The sequence below is a fragment of the Lynx rufus genome, unplaced genomic scaffold (assembly GCF_022079265.1).
Source record: "Lynx rufus isolate CCGP_SWC_20201006 ecotype Redwood Valley unplaced genomic scaffold, mLynRuf1.p SCAF_6, whole genome shotgun sequence".
In the NCBI taxonomy this organism is placed as follows: domain Eukaryota; kingdom Metazoa; phylum Chordata; class Mammalia; order Carnivora; family Felidae; genus Lynx; species Lynx rufus.
This window is the reverse complement of record NW_025814878.1, coordinates 28,534,689-28,557,875: the sequence shown is the minus strand read 5'-3', so window position 1 is coordinate 28,557,875 and position 23,187 is coordinate 28,534,689. Positions and strand designations below refer to the sequence as shown.

The following is a 23,187-nucleotide window of genomic DNA, read 5'->3' as shown; positions in this document are numbered from 1 at the left end:
GAGCCAAAGTCAACCACCCAGGCGCCCCTGTTTAAACAGCCTTTTCTTATGTGGATCCTGAGAAACTTAACAGAAACCCATGGGGAGGGGAAGGAAAAAAAAAAAAAAGAGGTTAGAGTGGGAGAGAGCCAAAGCATAAGAGACTCTTAAAAACTGAGAACAAACTGAGGGTTGATGGGGGGTGGGAGGGAGGGGAGGGTGGGTGATGGGTATTGAGGGGGGCACCTTTTGGGATGAGCACTGGGTGTTGTATGGAAACCAATTTGACAATAAACTTCATATATTGAAAAAAAAAATAAACAACCTTTTTAGCATAATTCTGGGAGAGTTGACATTTAAGTGAAAGGTACTCCTGCCTTTCTCCTCTCCACTCCCATCCTCCCTCCCTTCCTGATTTATTCGTTACTTAAGTAATATTTATTGACTCTTTGGTGTGGCTCATATGAAGACGTTATGTACTCATAACTCGTGTGTGTGTGTTGGAAGACACACATATCTATAAAAGTACCGCTGGAATGATGTCTTTGGCAAGACATTTATTGATGAACAGATCATTTGAAGATAGGTCGAAAGGCCCTTTTTTGGCATAGGGGAAATGAAGCAATTTAAATAAATTTTAAAAAAATGTTATTTGGTATTGAATCTACATACTTTAGAAGAAAATAAAAATGGTTATATGGTGGCTAGAACTTTAATGGTAGGAATTTTCTATGAATTGTACTGGTAATTTCCTTTTGTTTCCAGGTTCACTTTGACGGCTGGAACAGCTGCTATGATTACTGGGTAGATGCGGATTGCCCTGATATTCACCCTGTGGGCTGGTGTTCAAAAACCGGGCATCCTCTTCAGCCTCCTTTGAGTAAGAGATGCAAGGATAACTTAAATTGAATGTTTCCATTTTCTTATGTAGGGTGCTTAATATTTTCTTTGCTCCTATCATTTTCTTTCTACTGTTTTCTCTCCTGTATGTTTGTTCTCCATGAATCCTGTTCTTCTTCCCACATTTTCCATTATGTGGTAGTCACAAAAACATAAAAGAAAAAAAAAATAATGTTTGAAAAGCACAGTTTATGTAGATTTTTAAACTTTTATTTGGAAGGACTCATCACCTTTCAAAATTGGTACTGAATTTTTGGAAGACAGTTCTCTTAGGCTATTAAAGTCTAATGTATCAGTAGTGGCTTTATACTGTAGTTTTGCAAAATGTTACCATTGGGAGAAACTGGACAGAGTGTAAAAGGGCTCTCCCTATCTATTGTTGCTTAAAACTGCATGTGATTTACAGTAACCTCAGTGCAGAGTCCCTTTAAGTTCAATTTTTTTTTAAATGTGCACTGCGAATTTGACATACTATGATTTCAACTTTGAAGGAAAGCATATACATTGTAGCAGAAAATATGTAGAAAATACAGTAGATTATCGTGGGGTTTTTAAAAGTTTAGTGTGCAGTCCCCTGTTTTAGTGGCTTCACTTGTTTCCAGGTTCATGTAGAAGCTGCATAAAAGTAAAGAAATCCACATGCATGCTGTTTGTCGCAGTATATTTAAAATAACAAACCTTGGAAACAAAGATTAGTTAAATTCTGGTGCACTCATGATACAGACACTGTGCAACAATCATAAAGAATATTATCATTGAGATGGAGAGATTTTTAAGACATGAAGTTAAAGACCAAAGAAAAAAATGTTTCAGAACAGTGCACATTGGTGCTATCCCTTGAATGCGACAAAATGATACAAGACCAAAGACTTGATACATGTGTATATATATATTCATAGAGGTATATATGGGAATGCTTAGAACAGAGTCTAGCACATTACACAGGGACATAAGTGGTCAGCATAAGGGAGCATTATAAAACACGGAGGGGGTAGCATGTTTGAAATTTTCAGTGTACAAGTATTCGTAAACTAATTATGTTATTTACTTGAAGATCGTTTAGCATCTCCTCATTAATTCACAATTAGGTATTTCTGGAATTTATAGCCTTGATAGAGGGTTAGATCAAAGTGTACCATTTCGCTGTTGAAGAAAGATCAATAGTGTGAACAAAAGCATAGGGAAAAATCTTTAAAGACTTTTAAGATATTTGTAATTTTTGTTTCACAGCCTTTGGTTAACTTTATACCCCTTCCTTTCTCTTCTCGCTTTTTCTTCCCCTTGCTTTCTTATAGGCTCCTTAGAATTAATGGAAGCTTCAGAACATGGCGGATGTTCAACCCCAGGATGTAAAGGGATTGGTCATTTTAAGAGAGTGAGACACCTGGGCCCTCACAGGTATGTGGTGCTGCCACTCAAGTGGGAATTCCTTACGTGGTCAGATAGAGAGTGCCTGTTCCACCTGTGTATAAGATCGTGGTTTCCATGCATGCTAAATACATGTGAGGTAGTTTTCTATAAAAAAAAAAAAATGTGGTTACCATGGTGATCCTGGAAAAACGAGGAGTATGTCTTTAGTTAAGTGTTTCTGGGAGAAAATGCATTCACAGTTTAAAATAGGTTTGCTCTAGCTATTTGCCTTTTCTTGATAGCCAGACTAGTTGTATAGATACCTTCTGAAAGAGTCACTCTGGGTTGACCGTTAATAATGAGAAGAGGGCAGGCCCTGTTTGGTAAAATCTGGTATGATTGGGGGACGCAACAGTTTGAATAATGAGAGTTGAGATTATCACAGATTATCAGCACAGATCACAAGAAGCACAGATATGAATAGTCAAACTATGCACTGATTCAAAACAATATTTTTCAATATTTTTCTCTGACCCCCTCAGGAACTTCAAAAAGAAACCAAATTTATACATTAGAAATTTGATGTACTGTTTAGGCAATGTGGGGGTCCTTGTAGACATTTAAAAATATATTGCTGAACACTGAGGTTTTCAAGGGACAAAAGCATCACCTGTTTAGAGATGTGTTAAAATAATCCTTTGTCAGTGTAAATGTTCTAACTGCAAGTTAATTGGATTGCCTAGTGAGGAAGGGGATCCCTTGTTTACCTAGTTTGTGCCCATTGTGAATCCAGGTCTTTTGAAAAATCTGAAGATTGTGCTGCCTGTGCCTCCGGGAGTTCATAGGAATTGTAAAATGGGTGTAATTATTTTCTCCTCTTTCTTTATTTCATCTCTGCATCCTCAAATATTGCTTATCTTCCTTTTGCAACACTCCTTGTGGGGCTTATATGGGATTCAGTCTGTTCCAGAGTAAATAGTGTGAACATAGGGTCCTGATTACATTTGCAGATATCCATTTAAAAATCCTTTTCAGTGTTTGTATAACTGCAAACCTGGAGTTACATGATTAGTTGGAAGAGTGTTAAAAATATCGTGTCTTAAAAGTTTGTTCGGTATTGCTGAGTGAAGGTGGCTGGATTATTTTCAGACATATTTTAAGTCTGCATGCCAGAAATAACTCATTAGCATGCTAAATTTCCATTATATACTAATAAATTATTTCCTGCAGTAAATACTTTTGAGTTTTTTTCAATAATAACTCATGTTTATTGAGCATGTATTTACTCCACACGGCATACTGCTCTAATTGTTTTACAAGTATGAATAACCTTCAAAAAACCCCTATTAGTTTTAGTATTATTTTCTTCCAATGTTTTTTTACGTTCATTTATTTGTTTTGAGAGAGAGAGAGTGCTTGTGTGTGCAGTGGAGAGGGGCAGAGAGAGGGAGGGAGAGGGAGAATCTCAAGCAGGCTCTGTGCCCACAGCACAGAGCTTGATGTGAAGCTAGAGCTCACAACTGCGAGATCATGACCTGAGCCGAGATCAAGAAGTCATACGGACAAAGACAGATACCATATGTTTTCACTCTTGTGTGTATGCTGAGAAACTTAACGGAAGACCATGGGGGAGGGGAAGGAAAAAAAAAAGTTAAGGAGAGAGCCAAACCATAAGAGACTCTTAAAACCTGAGAACATGGGGCACCTGGGTGGCTCAGTTGGTTAAGCGTCTGACTTCAGCTCAGGTCATGATCTTGCGGTTTGTGGGTTCAAGCCCCGCGTCAGGTTCTGTGCTGACAGCTCGGAGCCTGGAGCCTGCTTCAGATTCTGTGTCTCCCTTTCTCTCTGCCCCTCTCCCGCTCACACTCTGTCTCTCTCTCTGTCTCTCTCAAAAATAAATAAACATTAAAATTAAAAAAAAAACAAAACTGAGAACAATCTGAGGGTTGATGGAGAGTGGGAGGGAGGAGAGGATGGGTGATGGGCATTGAGGAGGGCACCTGTTGGGTTGAGCACTGGGTGTTGTATGGAAACCAACTTGAAAATAAATTTCATATAAAAAAAAAAAGTCGGATGCTGAACTGACTGAGCCACCCAGGGGTGCCTTTTCCAAATTTCGATGAGGCCACTGTGGCACTGGAGAGACAGCTGGTGTGAGGGGAACAGGGAATGGCACCCAGTCTATCTGTGCTATTGACCACTGCCCTCTGGCTGCCTCACAAGGCACTGCTCCATGAATTATAGACCCAACCTTCAAAGAACTCAGGGACTAATGGAAATATGAAAGCTGCACATAATTTAATTTAAACATAAGATACAAAGCAGTAACTAATATTGAACCTTTGTCAAATGTACCTTTCTACTGCACAACCCCAAGATGTTCATTGGAGTGAAGGTAGTTTGCTCAAATTATGAAGGAAAAGAATAAAGAAGTCTTAAAATTGCATGAAAATTGAGATTACGCTATTGGGGTTCAGTTGAAAATTACAAAAAGAATTGTTTTGGCCTTCTGGCAAGGAAACCCACCTTACAGCAATGTCCATCATCTCTTTAGTAGTGCTTTAGGTCTGAGCAGAGAGGTTTGCTGTCACGGCAGAGTCTTTGGTGACAATCCTGTCCCCTGCCTGATGGACTGGCGCTCATTATGGCCACCTTTTCCCAACTGTGCCACTGACCTCTGGGGGTTCCTCAGCTGGGCCACAGCCATTTCACAAAGTTTAAGTGATTATGTTTGGAGCATTTCTTCAGAGATATGCAGTATTGTATTTGTTAAAAGAAGGGGGAAATTACAAGGAGAATCATGGAAGATTTTTATGGAGAAATGTGGTAATGAAACCTTTCAGTGGGGGCACCTGGGTGGCTCAGTCAGTTAAGCATTCGACTCTTGGTATCAATTCCGGTCATGACCTCACAGTTGTGAGATATAGCCCCACATCGGGCTCTGCACTGAGTGAGGAGCCTGTTTGGGATTCTCTCTCTCCCTCTCTCTGCCCCTCCCCAACTTGCACTCTGTCTCAAAAGAAAACAATCAACATTAAAGAAAAAGAAACCTTTCAGTGGAATTGGAACTAGTCCGTCTTCCACTCAAAGAAGTAGACCTCATGGCTTCAAAGACATGTGTTGATAAAGAAGCAGCGTTTGTTTCTGTGCCAAAAGGAGGGCACAACTAGCAGTTCTGTGGGTGAGTCCAGGCCAGAGTTATTGGTTGACAAGAGCCTCGGGATGCCGTTCAAAGCACCCAATGGCCATTGTCAGGTCCTGCTGCATCGTCTCTTCCATTTTTCTTGGCCCTTTCAGCTGGCTCTCCTGAGTCTCCCTGACTGTGCTGTCCGGTTTACAACACTCAGAGCTCTGTATGTGGAAAGATATTAATCCTTCACAGGCACAGCCGGTTTTCCATTTCATTAGTAGACTGTGGAAGAGCTGCAACATCATGGATATTCTTTGAAAGGTTCATTTCACTGGCACTTATTTTTGTCCTTGCTGAGAAGGCTGTGTTTAGGAAAACATAATGAGAAAATTCTCTTTGGATTAATTTACTGAGAAACTACATAAATCAAAACATGCATTCTTTGCTTAGATAACAAGGAAAGTTGCTCTTTTAGCAAGAATAATCCACTTTATGAACACGTAAGCAAAAGGCTATGTTTTGACTAGCAGTTGTTGTTTGCCTCTCTGAAAAATTATAATAGTTGAATTTGATGTAAGAGGTGTTAGAAATAGAACATGTGTCTCGGCAGTGAAATTTGAGAGTGTTATGTTTTCAGATGTTGAAATGTAAATAATCAGTGAGTGAGTTGAATGTGGACATTATTCTTATCCCCAGGGATATTCAGTAGTCAGATTGCTTACTCCTGTCTCCAGCAAGGGAGCATTAATCTGGGTTTTATCATGGTGTTTCCCTTTGATGATTCATTCATTTGGGCTACTGAAAGGTCAAAGAATGGGAAGTGATGAAAAGAGAACTAACGTTATATGAAAGTAGATATTCTGCATATCTAGTGCCTTCAGAAGTAAATCTTTTCTACATAAGATTTGATCTTGGAGAAAATAAACAAGAAAAAAAAATGGAGAGTATTTCCAACAGCTTCTAAAAGGTACTGGTAAAGTCCATGGAAAGTTTTAAAAGTTAGTACCTTTGGACACACACCTGCACACTCTAAACAGCATATTATTTCAGCATCCATCCATCCATGCATCGAACATGCACTTACTGAGTGCCTGCTTCGTGTCAGTGCTCAGTTAGGTGACGGGCTGCACAGAGGGAGGGTCCCTACCTCCAAGGAGGCCAGTCTGGTGTAAACAGATTTTGTAGAGGTGTGAATGGAGTAGCACCCTTTTCCTGTAGGAAGCGGAGAGGCTTCACAAATGAGTCGTGTTACAGAGCTCTTAATGTTGTGGTTTATTTTTGCTGATGCACGTTTACATCGTAGGGGTTAAGTGTTACTCCTCTTCTCCTTTTTGAGTAATCGTAACAGGTGATGTTCATTGAGGACTTCCTGTGTTCCAGTCTGCGTGCCACACTTACCTGTGTGATCTCACTAAATCCTCACAGCAGCTCTGTGAAGCAGGTACTCTTGTCATCTCTGGTTTAAAGTGAAGACACAGGTTTGGAATCATTATGTGCACGCCCAAGGGTCAGACAGTGGCAGAACCAGGATTCGACCCAGGCTTGTGTGGCTCTTAAGTCTCTGCTTGTAACTCCTGGACTCTCGCATAAAGCACAGTGGCCTGATAGAGCCTGCCTCATGTTTTTTACAGGTTTTTGTCATGACAGAGTGTGACAATGACTATGCGATCATTTAGAAAACCTCAGGTGTTACCTAATTGTTTAAATAAACATATTCTCAATGAAAAGGATTTTAAAGGTGACGTGGGGAGCAGTGAAGAAGACAGTCCTTCCACCTTTCCTAATAAGCTGGACCCGTCTTTCCTGGGAAAAACTGCCTCCTTAGAGGGGCTGGTGGGATATTTGTATGTAGAGCTGACAGGGAATTGTTTGCTAATAGAACAGGGTGTACTCTAATACAATTCGATGGTAGATAGTTGTGTAATCCTACGTGAATCTCTTCCTCTGCTCCCTGAGGAACTATGTAATGGTAAAGAGTTGCGTGTATATGTATACATGTGTGTACCCATGTATACGTGACATACGCTGCTTAGTACATGAGAAACTGGAGATGATTAGAAGCCTGGTGGGAACCCACTGTCTCCACAGAAGTTTGATCGGCACTGGTGAGTTGTGAAGTTACTGGCTTTTAAAACTGTATGAACTTTGTAAATGTGAGAACACGGAAACTGGCCAAGAGGTTAAGTATTGGCAGAATACATACTAGCTAGAGGACAGCAGCATCTGGCTAGAAGATGGTACTGAGATGGCTTGGATTGTCACAGATTAAAGATAAGGACATTCTTTGCTATTGCAGGGTACTATCTGCCCCCATCCAGTGTGGCAGGGGACAGCCAGAGTTCAACATCTGACTCTGCCAAGAGCCGATGGACTGACACTGAGCAAGTTCCCTTTTTTAAGCTCCGTTTCTACATCTGCAAAACGATCATTAGACGAGGAGCAGCTTCCTGGGGTTGTGGGAGTTAAGTGAGAAAGTGCAAGAAAAGCGCCTAGCGTGTGTGTGTGATGTGCTCGAGCCGCGGAAATTGCTGCTGTTAGCATCCTCATTTTACGAGTGAGAAGACGGAGCCTCACAAGTTGTGCTTACTCATCAGCCAGGAGTGGATGGAGCAGCAGAGCATGTTTAGACCAGGTTCCTGATTTCTGCCCAGGGCACTGGTCACCCCTCTGAATGGTCATCCCCTATCCCTGGAGCACACTTCAGTTGCGTTTTGTGGCATCCCCCCACCCACCCTGTTTTTTATCTTCTCCCACTTTGGGAACCCACTGGCTTCCCCCTTTATCCCATAGCAGGTATAAGAATGCTAGGTGTATAAACCCACTTTACTTCTCTCAGGGTTCGAGACTCGAAGAGAAGGTGTTAATGTAAAATCGATAACTAATAGATCCTGCCTTGATAGATCCTCCTGACCCATTAGCAAATCCCTGTGTGGAGGGCTGCGATCACTTCCTCTACTTCAAGTTGAGAGTTTCGAATTCCTCTCTGGCCCTAAAAATCAAAACAGGCAGATTACGTAGACAGTAAGTCTTCTCCTAGTCTGCAGTCTTGCCAGTCTGTGAGCTGTCCAAGTTTATCTGTGGGGATCTCAGAGAGAGAGAGAGAGAGAGAGAGAGAGAGAGAGAGAGAGAGAGAGATATTCTTCCTTCACTTACTCAGCAGATAGGTAAAGGGGCTGCTCTCCTGGATCTTACATTCCAAGACTTGTCAACTATGACTCTAGTCTAGTCTGTAGTTGGGGACGTAGCCCATCTAAGAATACCATGGATCTTCCCAGTGTGGGAGCGGGCGGGGTTAAGAACAGGACTCTCATTTTCCTCACTTTCTTCGTATCTGATAAAACCTTAAGGTAGATGTACAGATAGATATTCACTAATTGGAAAGCCAGGTGCTTCACTGTGAGGGAAACATGACGGTGGCAGGATTCTAGGGATAGCAGTATACTGTTTGTTTGCCAAAAGAACTCAAAAGATTTGTATGTGGATTTTTTCCCGCTGTCACAAAATGCTAAGAAGACAAATTTGCAATAAAAATACACAATGTGAAGAAAAAAGAATAGAACAAGAGTTAAAGATGACAATGTGAGGCTTGGCTACTATGTTTCCTTTCTCGGGAACAGAGATTTGAGAATAGCGGGAGGAGCTGGCTGTTTTCTTATCTTTTTTCTTCAGAAGAAGGGAGTTCATTGAAGATGATGAATTTGGTTTTAATTTTTTTTTACGTTTTTATTTATTTTTGAGACAGAGACAGACAGAGTACGAGCAGGGGAGGGGCAGAGAGAGAAGGAGAGACAGAATCTGAAGCAGGTTCCAGGCTCTGAGCTGGCAGCACAGAGCCCGATGCGGGGCTCGAACTCACGGACTGCGAGATCACGACCTGAGCGGAAGTCGGATGCTCAACCGACTGAGCCACCCAGGCGCCCCAATGATGAATTTGGTTTTAAACGTATTTATTATGAGGCGACCCTGGGACGTTTATATTTGGCCTGAAATCTGTTAAGAGTTTTATTTTTTTTATGTTCTGTTTTGCCTGAAATCAAGGTAAAAGTAAGGCAGGGCTCCCCCTCCCTCAGGGGAGCCTCGGGGAGCAGGGCTTCCTCCCCTTCTTCTGGCCTGTGGCAGTTACAGTGTGGACAGAAAACCCAAAATGTCCCTGAGTGGAGGCTGTCACCTGGGTCTTCCATCAGGACGAGTGATGGGAAGGCAGATCACACCTGCTGTGGAATTGGGGGTTGGGCGGGACATAGAAAACGGCTGAGCGTCTGCAGAGAGAGTGAGGGCCTCAGTCCCAGCAGCCCCATCGTGTGCAGACCGTGTCTGGGAGCAAGTGCTGGCTGGACCTTCCTTCCTGGGCAGGCCTGACGGCCCAGCCTTCCTGTGGGCGGTCTGATGCCCTTGCAGTAACTTCACCTCGGCTCAGCGTAGGCAGAATCGGTTTTTGTCGCTTGTGTCCATAAACACTGACGACTACACATAATCCCACGAAGGGGTCCATGAAGTACTTGAAGGATTATTGTTCCAAAGAGATGTTGGTTGGAGCTGGATTTTCCTTCCCATCACTTCTAAATGAATAAAAATGAGTTATAGTCGTGCGCCCATGCTAAGACGAATGAAATAGTATGCTTATCTTGTTGAGCTACTAAGCACCATGTCTACTTGATTGTTTAATAAACATGCCACAATTCTTGATCTTGTCCCCAAATCTGCCTCTGTCCTCGTCATTCTCATCTCAGGGGGGAAGAAAAAGAAAAGAAAAGGCGTTCCTGTTTCCATCCAGTTCCTCAAGCCAAAAACCTAAAGGCCATTCTTAAATCCTTGTTTGAGGTCATTCCCTACTTCCCATCTACACACGGGCTCCCTTGAAGGGATCGCAGAGGTACCGTGACTGGCCCCTTTGCCTCTGTTTCAGCCACCAAATCGAAGTCACCATGATATCTTCACTCTTACATAACTTTTCTTGCTCCGATTCTGGCCCCTTGAAGTCTTGTCTCCACAAAGCATCCTGAGGGATTGTTCTGAATTGTACATCAAATTATATCATTCCCTCATTTGAAGGTCCTCCAGTGGCTTCACCTCAAACTTAAACTAAGCATCGGAACTCCTGACCAGGGCCTACCGGGCCCTACACAATACTTCCCTTGCCTGCCACGAGTGCGTGCCCTCCCTTTGCTCACACACTCGGCCATCACTGATCACCCCCAGGCAGGCCGAGCTCTCCCTGTGTTGGCATTACCCTTGCTGTTTCCTAGAATGCTCTTCCTCTGTGTTGACAGAGCAGGCTTCTTCCTGACCTCGAAGGCACCACTCAAAGGCTGCTGCTTCACAGGGCCCCTTCCTCCTGTACAGCCCTGTGACCCCTGTGACAGCCCCACATTCTTTCTTCGGTCATACTCAGTGGCATTTGTCACTGTGTAAAGTTGTCTGCTTTATATCTGCAATTGTGTAGTGCCCAACTTCCCCTAGAATATCAGCGACATGAGAGCAGAGATCTCGTCATTGTATTTTCCGTTGTGATTCCAGTGCCTAGAAAGATAATTAGCACTTAATAGATACTTGATAAATACTTGTTGAACAAATTAATGAAATAATTAAAGATAAGCCACCTAAGCATTTTAAGCCTTAGTTTGTCTCATGAGAAGCCCTCCTCATAGGGTGTCGTGAAAATTAAGTAAAACACTGAACGGAATGTACTTAGCACAGTGCTTGATATATAGTAAGTGCTCCATAAATATTACTAGTTATTTTTTTATTGTTGGGTTAGCACTATATACATTTTTGTCAACACGTGAGCATATGTTATTTATTTTTGTCTTTTGCATAGGTATCAGTGTAGCAGAATGTTTAGTTAAATAAAATAAAGGTTGTATTTTAGCTTTCAAGATACCTGTGGTAGGTTTCATAGGCCATTATCAGAATCAGGAGCATTTTCAAACTCTTCCCTCCTTCTCCTAGGAGAGTGTATCTGGTTCTCTTGGTGGAAATAGACATACATGTAAAATTTTTAAATGTTTAAAAAATGTTTAAAAAATTTTTAAATATTTAAAATTTTTCCCTGGGTGATTATCACCTAGAGAGAAGAAAAGAACATATAAGACACTAGAATAATTTATCCAAGATCCAAACCACTTATAGATACGAGGAGACTTCCTAAAAAACAGAGGGGCAGGATGGGCATTTAGTTGGAGGGGTTCATTATGTATTGGAGGCCTGAGATTCAGAGGTTGCCCAGTTGTTCTGAAGATGGAAAGCTGAAGCCTAGGCAGAGGATTATACTGACTTAATGTTGATTTAACAATTAGTGACCTAGATTTCCTTTGCTTGAATAACAGAAATGATCCCCACATGGGACCTGAGAGACCAACCAGGAGTCCAGGGGTCACCGATAGAAGGGAAGTGAGATAGATGGGTCATTATCCAAGTTGGCATCTGGTCTCCTTTCCTATCAGAAACAGGATTGACTACAGATAAATATATGTATTGCTTAGCATATCAAGTGTACATCTGGGCCTGGAGACAGGAACATGGGGGAATCTCCAACCTTTGGAGGCCAACAGGAAATGAAATGAAGGAAATGAAATGGCCTGTGGTGACCCTGAGCCTGAAGGATCACTTTAGGAAGCAGATCTGCTCCATCCGTCCATCAGTCTTTCTCTGTCCTACCTCTGACACCAACCCTCCTATGATGTCTTAAGCATTTCTCCCCTGGGGCTGATTGTTCCTACAGATACGCACAGGCTCTGCCCTTGGACCGTATACAGACAGAATCCTTCAGTGATCATTGCACAGTTGCAAAGATTTCATCAGGTTGTGTTCTGAACATCTAGTGCAAAGACATATTTTCTATCAGAATAGACTTAAATTATGTCTCAGAGATAAAATATTTCATACACTAGGGACACCTGGTGGCTTAGGTGGTTAAGTGTCCAACTCTTGATTTCAGTTCAGGTCATGATCTCACAGTTTGTGAGTTTGAGCCGCACGTTGGGCTCCTTGTTGATAGCAAAGAACCTGCTTGAGATTTTTTCTCTCTCCTTCTCACTCTTTCCGCCCCTCCCCCACTTGCGGCCTCTCCTCTGTCTCTCTCTCTCTCTTTCTTTTTCTCTCTTTCTCAAAATAAATAAATAAACCTTAATAGAAACAAAAATATTCACAATGTATGTTTAATTCTACATATATACATACGTAAACATAACAGTTAAGTTTTAGAGTTGTATATTCTGTAGCCTGTCACTTTAATTAAAGTATGTTCTAAGCCCGTGCTTTTCTTTTAATATTTTAGTGCTGCCAACTGTCCCTATTCAGAAATCAATTTGAATAAAGACCGAATTTTCCCAGACCGCTTAAGTGGTGAGATGCCTCCGGCTAGTCCATCATTTCCAAGAAATAAAAGGGCAGACACAAATGAAATCTCTTCATCTCCTGAAATCAGGTAATTAAAGTGATAATATTAGTGATGTTTAGAAGTACTCTGGTTGAAAGAGGTTTTCTATCTCAGATGCTGTGTATTCTGTGGGTATCTTTTCTTGGGCATTATTGAAAATGCATTTCATTTCATGTAAAATGGTGGAGAGAAGTGGTTGGACTTAAAAAAAAAATGGAGAGGGGCGCCTGGGTGGCGCAGTCGGTTAAGCGTCCGACTTCAGCCAGGTCACGATCTCGCGGTCCGTGAGTTCGAGCCCCGCGTCGGGCTCTGGGCTGATGGCTCAGAGCCTGGAGCCTGTTTCCGACTCTCTGTCTCCCTCTCTCTCTGCCCCTCCCCCGTTCATGCTCTGTCTCTCTCTGTCCCAAAAATAAATAAACGTTGAAAAAAAAAAAAATTTAAAAAAAAAAATGGAGAGTTGATACAAGCATATGTAAATCAGACAGGCTTTCTTATTTATTCATCTTTTAGTCACACTTTGGGGGTGTTAGAAGTTTAGAAATTCCAGTCATTTTACTTCATGCCAGTTCATGTGTCTGAATGAACTGATTGGTATATAGAGCCATCCTTTATGAGGAAGATGTCTGATTTTTTGTGAAAAATGCGTGTTCTTTTTCATGCCCATGCCAAGTACTCACATATATGTTATTGCTTTTAATTATTAAGATGTTAATTGTAGTACAGTTGACCCTTGAATGACATGAGGGTTAGGGGCACTGACCCCTTCCCCCACACAGTTGAAAATCCAAGTATAACCTTTGAGTCCCAAAGAAACTGAACTACTAATAGCCTACTGTTTACTGTTGACCGAAAGCCTAGCCAGTTATGTAAGCAGTTCATTAACACGTATTTCATATGTTATATGTATCATATACGGTATGCTTACAATAAACTAAGCTAGAGAAAAGAAAATGTTAATAAGAAAATCATAAATAAGAGAAAATACATTTATAGTAGTGTATGTATATTTATTGTAAAAAAAAAAAACAAAAAAAAAACATGTATAAGTGGACCTGCTTAGTTCAAACCCATGTTGTTAAAGGGTCAACTGTATAAGCTCAGGCATTTAGTTTTGATTTCACTTGTAGAGTGGGGTTAGTATGTTTTAAGCTCTAAGAAAGGTCTGTGCCCTTACATTAACTGAGGACACTACTTAAAAAAAACAAAGCAGATTAGTGGAAAGATATGCCTTAGTACTTAGGTTTTGGAAGTTTCTTTTATGGAGTATTTTAAAACCTAAGGCTATGTAGTTTTTTATTGAAATATTTTGTAACTTCCATTCTTATAGATGATAGATATAGGTGGACATTTTAATTAATAAATCTGATTCTAAATTCACAGCAGTGCTGTTGGAGTAATGGCATTTCAAGTCTCAGTATTCTTAGAGAAAGCAATTTTATCCTCTGGATGGCGGGGGGGGGGGGAGCTAATTAATTAATAACAAGAAGAGGATTTTTTGTTTTTACCCTTAAATCCATGACTAATGAAACATAAACTCATTTTACCCAACCCAGCACTCCAAAGTGAGATCATATCATATATAAGGAACTTTAAGACAAATAAAGTACTAATTCATATAGTAACAATTACAGATACAGAGTTCATTGATTCTGACTCACAAGGTGGTAAAAGTACCTAGTGTTTAGATTTCAGAAGCCAAGGTAATGTTTAAAATATCAGCAGAATACTCCGAAGTGCCAGCAGGCCTAGCTCACAGGCTTTTCGCTGACCGACTGGGCTCCAGGCCAGATTCCGAGGACCAGAGTCTCCTCCCAGCAGAATCTTCCTGGGTTGGTTTTCTGGGGTCTTTTTCTAACTCAGAAGTCACATCAAAACCATCAAGGTGGATCTGACCATTCCAGTGACCTGTCTTGTGTGAGGTGTGCTCATGGTTCTTCATGGAATCACCTGAGGCGTTTTTAGTTTTCTGTATGACCTATGACACGTTTCGTATCTAAATATTCTTCCATGTCATGGATTTTTAACCCATACTGTCTTTTGAGTCTGCGAATTCTGACCCTGCCATTACTTTGTGTGAATGAACACTTACACTTACGTGTGTTCAGATTAATTTCTTTAGGTTGTCTGCCTTCGTTGTTGGGTGCCAGGATGTGGTAAATGAGTGTTCCGTTACTCATGATTTTAGAGACTTTGTTCAGATTTCTTCATGTCTTTCTCCTCCCAGATTTACTATTTTTATTTTATTTTTTTTCATAAGTAGAAGTGACCTGAGAGATTGGATTAGTTACATGCAGTCAAAGGAAACGTGAGAGACACAATCAAAATGGCCCCTTAGGTTTTGAGGTGAACGTTTTTGACCAAGATTTTCTTCTCACTGTATTTTTTATGCAGAAGTGTTTTTAAGAGATGCTTGCAGACATTTTGATATTTCAACCTAAATGCTTCATTATGCATGTTTGAAAAAACAACATGTTTCAAAATAACACAGATTTATTTACTTGTTTAAATTTTTAAATTTCTTCTTTAAAATTCTTGAAAAAATTGGCTTCAGATTATTTTGGTTTTTCCTACTGCAGGCAGTCACTAGTTCTCCCAGCAATCAGAATGGCACTTGGTATTTTAGATACAAATGATCATGAGATGGCAACATATAGTAGGTGTTAATAAAAGAAAAGTTGTTAACAAAAAGTGTATCTCGTGGCTTGAGGGTGGTTGATTTAAGGTAGAATTAACAGGGTAAAAGTTAGCTGGCTTCTCGGCTGTAAGTGAATCTGTATGAACATATTTAATTTTTTTTTTTTTCATTTTAAAAGTAAATATAAAGTTTTTGGATTATGATTTCTTTAACCTGGATTTAGGGATGAAACAGTGAGCTGTGCAATGCTAAGAACTAGTAAGTAGTTCTAGTAAGTACTAGTAAGTAGTAAGCCCTCAGTAAATGTTAGTTTGTATTCATGTTGCAAGAAGAATAGGTTACTTACTTGTTGCACGGTATAAGAACTGTAAAAGAGTAAAAGAAAGGCTGGCCATTTCTTTGACATTCCTAGGTTAAACTTTGAATACGGCATTCAAGACGATTCTCTTAATACCAGATTATGTTCTCTCTTCTTTTCCCGTATTCGTCGCTCACATGGATGGAACTTTTTATTCAGGTTTTAACACATTTTCTTTGCATCCTTGGTAATAATTCACCAAATTTGGTAGCCAGACTGCACTGTATTTTTTCTTTTAAATGCACTTTGGCCCAGCGGGAGACCGTTTGCATGCCTAGAAGATGACCCTGAGACAAAGATTCGGTGCATGTGGTTTATTTGGGAGGTGAGGCAGACATCAGGAGGGGAGTGAGGAAGTGAGATGGAGAAAGGAAGACGGCCAGTGAGAGCCTTGAAAGCCTTGTCGTCTCACCGATGACAGCTTGGAGACAGCAGGAACGCAGACCTGCTGCGAACACTCTGGGCGCCCGTGTAAAGCACACATCGAGTCTTCCCAGCATAGGGATGGAAGAGCTGAGCTATTTAAGCCCTGGTTACCTCCAGCCGCAGAGTGAGGCTGCCGGGGGAGGGAGCACACGGCGATTCCCCCAGCACGACTGTCCTGACAGCATCTGCTCCGCCATTCCATTCACCCGTTTCGGATGCCAGAGGGTCACCAGAATGAGTGCTCTGCTGGCATTGCTTTTGATCTGGAAGCTGACGTAACAAGGCCAGATAAATTAACAATGTGAGGAACTTGTGTTCCTTTCGTGCAATAATCTTTATTATTTATTTATTTATTTATTTATTTAGGGGTGAGTGCAAGTGGGGGTGGGAGAGAGGATCTGCAGCAGGCTCTTGGCTGACAGGCTGACAGCAGTGAACCCGATGTAGGGCTCGAACTCATGAACTGCAAGATCATGACCTGAGGCAAAGTTGGACGCTCAACCCCCTGAGCCACCCAGGTGCCCCGTAACTGTTATTTTAAGGGCTATTTCACAGGCTGTCTGCTCAGGCTGGGCCCATAGATGACTCATTCCACAGCAGTAGCTCCTAGACTTTGCATCAGATTCCCAGAGGCCTCCTCAGAATTCAGATTTGGGAGCCCACGTCAGCCCATGAAGAATCTTCCGGGCTAGAGCCTAAGAGTCTGCATTTAAAACAGTTCTTTGGAAGTCTGTCTCCCTGCTTGACACTTTCAGTGACTTCCCATTACTCCTGAAATTGAGACCCTAATTCTGAACGTGGCCTGCAAGGTCCTGTGTTGTCTGGCCCGTGCCCAGCTCTCCAGCCTTCTCTCTGCCAGGCTCCTTTTTAAACTTAATGCTTCAACCACCTTGGTTCTCAGACATCCTTTCTCTCTGCCTAGAGTCTCCGTGCCTGCCATCTCCTAGCTGGTCTCTCGTTTTGCAGGCTTCAGGTTCACTGTCATTTCCTCGGGGAAGCTTTGTCTGCTCTTCTAGAGTAGTTCACATTCCTCATCACATACCTTCACAGCACACATCCCGATGCTGTAGACAGTTTGTGTCGATACTTCTGCATCTGCGTGCTTTGCTTGACAGTAAGCTCCACAAGGGCAGAGTCCACGTCTTCTCTGGTCCTGAGATATCCTCAGCACCAAGCACGCCACCTGGCACACAGTAAGGATGCAGGGTGACCTTGAATCATCCACCAGCCTTCAAAGGAGACCTATCAGTTTTATGACCTAAAAGGCAAGAGCTGTGTAATGTTTTTTGTTCTGGTAAAACACCTGCATTCTCAACTTTGTTGGATTCCCGCACCAGATTTCTGTGGGGTGATTATTAAATAATGAGATGAATCCCCCAAATACCTACTGGCACTCTTTTACGAATGAGGCAGTGCTTCCAACACTGTTGTCGTTTTAACTCCTGCCTCACGTAGAAAATACCACAGAAGTGACGACGCTTTTATATGGCGCACCAAGGGAGTGAACGGGGCTGCCTCTGGATGACGAGATGGTGGCCTTGGCTTCTGGGAGGGCTACAGGGAACTTGTAGAACTCAGAGCACTTGTTCTCAGGGATTCACGGTATCCGAGCTGGGAAGCTCTGCCCCACATTAAGATGGCATCACCTTGAGTCCTTTTGTAGGCATGCTGAATATTTAGGCCCGTTTTCCTGTAGCAGTTGGTCAAATGGATGGTTGGGTTATGAGTGCATTCCCAGCGTGGAGAGTCTGCAGTCCTTTTCAGTTGTACGTTGGTTCGTCAGAAGTGTGAGGAGTGTGTTGTGCCTCGTGTTTTCAGTGGGAAGAGGTTTTCCTCGCTGCGGGGGCCGGGGGGCGGGCAGCAGCTCATCTCTGCCCTCACAGCACTCCTGGCAGCCAGATGGTGAGGCAGGGGCCTCCCAGTCCGTGGCGGACCTTGCCTGAGGACTGGTAACCATAACCTGCACGTCTACCGCTCGGTAAAAGTATGTGTACATCTCTCTGGATCTTCATAAAACCTATGGGTTTCAAACTTAGTTTTGCATCAGAATCATCAGATGTTTGTTAAAATGCAGCTTTCCAATGATCACCTCTAGAGATACTAATTCAGGAAATGTAAGGTGCATCCCAGTTCATTTTTAACACGCACACCCAGGAGATGGGTGCAAGTGATCGATATACTAGGTTTTGAGAATTATTACTGAACATAAACACCTTTCTCTGGAGTAATAATTCAGCATGTTGCCAGTTGGGGAACATCGGCATCTATCCCACATGGCTTATTCTCATGAAATCTGTTCTGCAGCTGCTTGTAATTGCCTTTCTAAATTAGGTGCTATCTCTATTAAAAATCATGGAATGTTTCAAGCTCCCGTGTTGTTTAAGCCTGCTTAGACATAACCCCAGAAACATAATAAAGCATGCTTTAAATATCTGCCAAATGCTTGTGTTACCTTGCAAGGCAAATGCCTATCGCTAACCTAAATCCCATGAAAAATTTCAGTCTGTTCAGTTCATTATAGGCCATTAAAATGGGTTCTCAAATTGTAGGACCAGCGTTTCTACTCAGAATTACATTGAGCAGTTGCAGGAGTTGCAACTGTTAATCTGATTTCTGTTTCGAGGCTGAATCAGGTTTACGAGTCACGCCAAGAGCTAGTCTGTCACTGAGGAGCGCTTCGTTATACAGACGGGAAAACAAGCTGACATAAACGTGAGACAATAAGCATATAAAAATCTCTTTACTTTGCAGAACTGCAAGATCAAGGAGAATAGCATCAATTTGGAGCCAAAAGTTCTAAAAGATGACAAATGCCGATTAGGAATCTTTACAAACTTTGTTTTGCTTTCTGAGACTTTCTGAGCCCGAGGGTTTGGCGTCAGCAACTGGAGAGAGTCCTTTTGGTGACTTACCATTACCTGGCTACGGAAAGCCTGTTTCCCCTTTCAGTCAGTGGGCTTTACCAGATGTGGAGCAGGAGCTGTGGAAGTTCAAAAGTATTCCAGCTCTTGGACATCTGAGTCAAATCCGTGCAGTTGTGAGTGCGCACCAGAGAGAAGCTCATTTTGGGTTAAAACACTCACAGTTGTTAGTGCCAACCACTGCGATGCCAGGGCAGCCATTCAAAGTGTAAGGTGTGTGACTATGTCATTGTATGCCTGCGAAGTTGTTGGAACAGTAGTGTAACAGGGTCTCATTTTATCTCCTCGAATGGCATTGATTCCTGACTCCGGAAACTCTTTTACGTATAGTGGAAAAGCAATGACATCTGTTCTCTTTTCTATGGCGACATGAAAGTAAGGTAGGCTTGCTCTTCCTATAATACAGGGTCTTTATTCCATAATGTTCACCTTACTGGTTAGGGCTTTTCATTTCGTAAGAGGATTGATTGATTGATTGATTGATGATTGCTGAATTAGTTGTTTTCCGGAGGATTTTTCCTTGGCATTTTGGTAACATCCACTGTATTGACTCGTTCTATTACTTTTCTTCACCAACATATGTTCCTTATGCTAAATAATAATTTAATAGGCTTATTAATCAAAATGTTTTATTTTTAGTCATTAGATAAATAGTAGACCATGTTTACCTCTCTTAGGCCATGTTTATGAAAACACTATTAAAACAACTGCTAATGTATCATCTCAAAAGGAATGAAGTCTTGCCATTGGATGGAGCTAGAGTGTATTATGCTAAGAGAAATAAGTCAGTCAGAGAAAGACAAATATATGATTTCACTCATATGTGGAGTTTAAGAAACAAAACAGATGAACATAGGGGAAGGGAAGCAAAAATAAAAACAGAGAGGGAGACAAACTATAAGGGTATCTTAAATACAGAGAACAAACTGAGGGTTTCTAGCAGGGTATTGGGTGGAAGGATGAGCAGTAAGGAGGGAACTTGTTGGGATGAGCACTGGGTGTTATGTTTAAGCGATGAATCACTAAATTCTATTCCTGAAATCATGATTACACTGTATATTAACTAACTTGGATTTAAATAAAAGTAAATAAATAAGTTTAAATTAAAAAAAAAAACCACTGCTAATGTATAATCTCAAAAAGAACTTAAGTTTATTTATTTATTTATTTATTTATTTATTTATTTATTTATTTATTTTAAATTAATGTTTATTTATTTTTGACAGAGAGAGACACAGAGTGTGAGCAGGGGAGGGGCAGAGAGAGAGGGAGACACAGAATCTGAAGCAGGCTCTAGGCTCTGAGCTGTCAGCACAGAGCCCCATGTGGGGCTAGAACTCACAAACCACGAGATCATGACCTGAGCCAAAGTTGGATGCTTAACTGACTGAGCCACCCAGGCATCCCAAAAGGAACTTACTTTTAAAGACTATTTGGGGCACTTGGGTGGCTCAGCTCAGTCAGTTAAGTGTCCAGCTCTTGATTTCGGCTCAGGTCATATCTCTGGCTCAGGTCATGATCTTACCATTTGTGATGACAGTGTGGAGCCTGCTTGGGATTCTGTCTCCCTCTTTCTCTGCCCCTACACCCCCCCCCTCAAATAAAGAAACCTAAAGTAAAATAAAGACTCTTTATTCAAATCTTAACCATAGACATAAAAGTTTTAATCCCGCTGGTTTTATTTGCCACCTTTTCTGAGTTGAAGATGGTAACCTCTTTGTCCTGAAGCTGTGCACGCACACACGCTTCTTCAATTGTAGGAGGCATTTGGAGACCGTTCAAGTACTCTTAGGAGTCCTCTAAAGTACAAACCCTAAGATTCTCTTTCTCTGATTTTTTTTACCTGTGAGTGACCTCGGTCCAGAAATTTAAAAAAAGCAGAAGAATGCTGGGGGCATGCAAAGAGACCTCCTTTTCACGTCCAAAACAGAAATCCCTACGTTTTTTATAGCTCTTGTTACTTTCCTTGTGTCTCCTCTCTTACTGGGGAATACAGGTACTTTTCAGCTCTAACAAAACCCCTGTGCGACTAGAATAAACTCTGCGGAGAGAGAAGGCGGGGTTATTTCAAGGTAGGAGCCAAACCAGACTCATGCTGGATTTAGAGAGATGGCTGAAATCCCTGAATTGAAGCAAAATCATCGGTTCACATTTTTTTCAATATTGTTTTTTTTTAACTTACTGGGGACTGACAGGCATAATTGGCTAGGGATTGTTTTTAAATGAAAAATAAACAAACTAGAAATACAGCTATTTGCATTCACATGCCATCCTCTTACTGTGTATTTACCCTTCTGATGTTTGTTTTGCTAATATTACTACAAAGCATATTTAGAGTAAGATAGTAAGACAGCTAAAGCATGACACGTTAATTACAGAGAAAAAGAGGATGCTGACTCATAAAGAATACATTTTTTCACTTGAGTGGATTCCACTGTCTTAATTAAAAGCCTAAAGAGGGTTCTTGAGTAGGGTTTTACCTATGATTGTATTTCAGTTCAAGCTAAAGAAATGTTGAAATATATTGGTTCTCCACAGTTCTAAAATCTCAAGAGAAATTGCTGTATTCCAGGTACTTTTCTAGGTGTTTTGAACCTACGTTAGCTCACTTACTCTTCCTAGCACCTCACGTGGGGTAGGTGCTATTATTACACACCCATTCTACAAAACATAGAACCTCTCTTGGTTGCAGATTACACAACTAACAGTAAATAACAGTAACAGACCTGGATTACAGTCTGTTACTGGATTACTGGATTACTACAGAACTAAATAGCAGACCTGGATTACAACCCAGGCAGTCTGGCTGCTGTCTGGGTGGTAACTGTTACTCTAAAAGCTAGTTTAAAACTTGAAGCAAACAGGTTACTTAAAGAAAACAAGTGACAGTAGATAATTTTATCACCAAATAGAAGTAACTGGTCAATAGTGGAAGCTGCTGTGTGTGCAGCACTTTCTGTCCATTTATTGAGTCCTTAAAATGCCTATGAGGACAAGGATGGATTTTCCTCATTTTACCGTTGGTGCAGCTGAGAAGTAGGGAAGTTCAGGAACTTGCTAGAGATCGTTTAGAATTAAGTAGCACAGCTAAAATTGCAGCCAAGCCTGTTCACTTCCAAAGACCATACATGTACCCACGCTTTCTCCGTGTTACGATTCACTACCCCCATGCCCAATCAGCTTGTACCTCCTTCCTGAATAAAACTGTTGGCAGTAGAAAGTGTTGATCAAGAGGAGAAAATAGAGGAGTTTTTATGTAGAGCAAAAAAGTGGTATTAAAATACAGCATAAAAATATTTTTGGTCGTCTTTTTTTTGAAGAAAATCTGTCAAGAAGCATATCTTGTACCACGTTCCAGAGAGTATTATGTTATCACAGAGCGTGGATGTTCTACTGTGGAAGTACTTTGTCCATAATTGGAAGACCTGTATAGCTAGAATAACTTTGTTCTTAGGAAACTGAATCCTAGATCAAGGATTTCATTTTTGCACAGAGAAAGAGCTCCATCACAGCACCTAGTCAGTCAGAATTAGCAATGAAAATCCTAACCTTGTAGGAGAGAGAAATACTGGTTGCCCAATTGAGAAACCAATTTTTATTTTAAATAAAATACAAAAAAAATAAGAATAAGATTCTTCATGCCTGACATTGTCAATAGGAGACTGATGTACTGTATTCTGGAAAAATGCAAGGGTAGAAACCTTGACTCTACTTCAAGGTAATTGAATTTAATTGTGGATTTTAGTGTCAGTAAGTCCTGGTATGATACTTGCTCTACAGATTTGGCATTGACTTCTTTAAGTTTCAGTGGTTATAATGTTAACAGAACCTTCTTACAGTGATTGTTATGAAATATTGGACATAGAAAGAGCTCAGCCAGCCTTTGGTACATAGTATGTTCTTAAAATTTTTCTTATTATTAACTTCTTCATTTCTGGATGTGCTTAATTAGGGTTCTGTTTACTTCAGTGGTTCTGTTCATCCATTTATTTTATAATGCTTGTTCTGGTAGACTGCTCAGATGACCCCACTGCCCCACCCCTCCAACTTTCTAGCTAAATGAAATAGCATGTAGAACCCCCAAGGGACTTTTAGTCATTTTTAATTTTA

The 23,187-nt window shown here is 41.2% G+C and overlaps 1 protein-coding gene across 6 annotated transcripts in view; it reads left to right on the top strand.

The window, feature by feature from the left end:
* The window catches only part of L3MBTL3 (L3MBTL histone methyl-lysine binding protein 3), a 127,296-nt gene that overhangs the window by 81,273 nt on the left and 22,836 nt on the right, over window positions 1–23,187 (top strand). For all 6 annotated transcript variants that reach the window (XM_047101762.1, XM_047101764.1, XM_047101763.1 and 3 more), the window contains 3 exons: window positions 745–859; window positions 2,175–2,277; window positions 12,636–12,785. In XM_047101762.1, coding sequence (XP_046957718.1) covers window positions 745–859; window positions 2,175–2,277; window positions 12,636–12,785 — 368 coding nt within the window. The remainder of the gene's footprint in view (window positions 1–744; window positions 860–2,174; window positions 2,278–12,635; window positions 12,786–23,187) is intronic.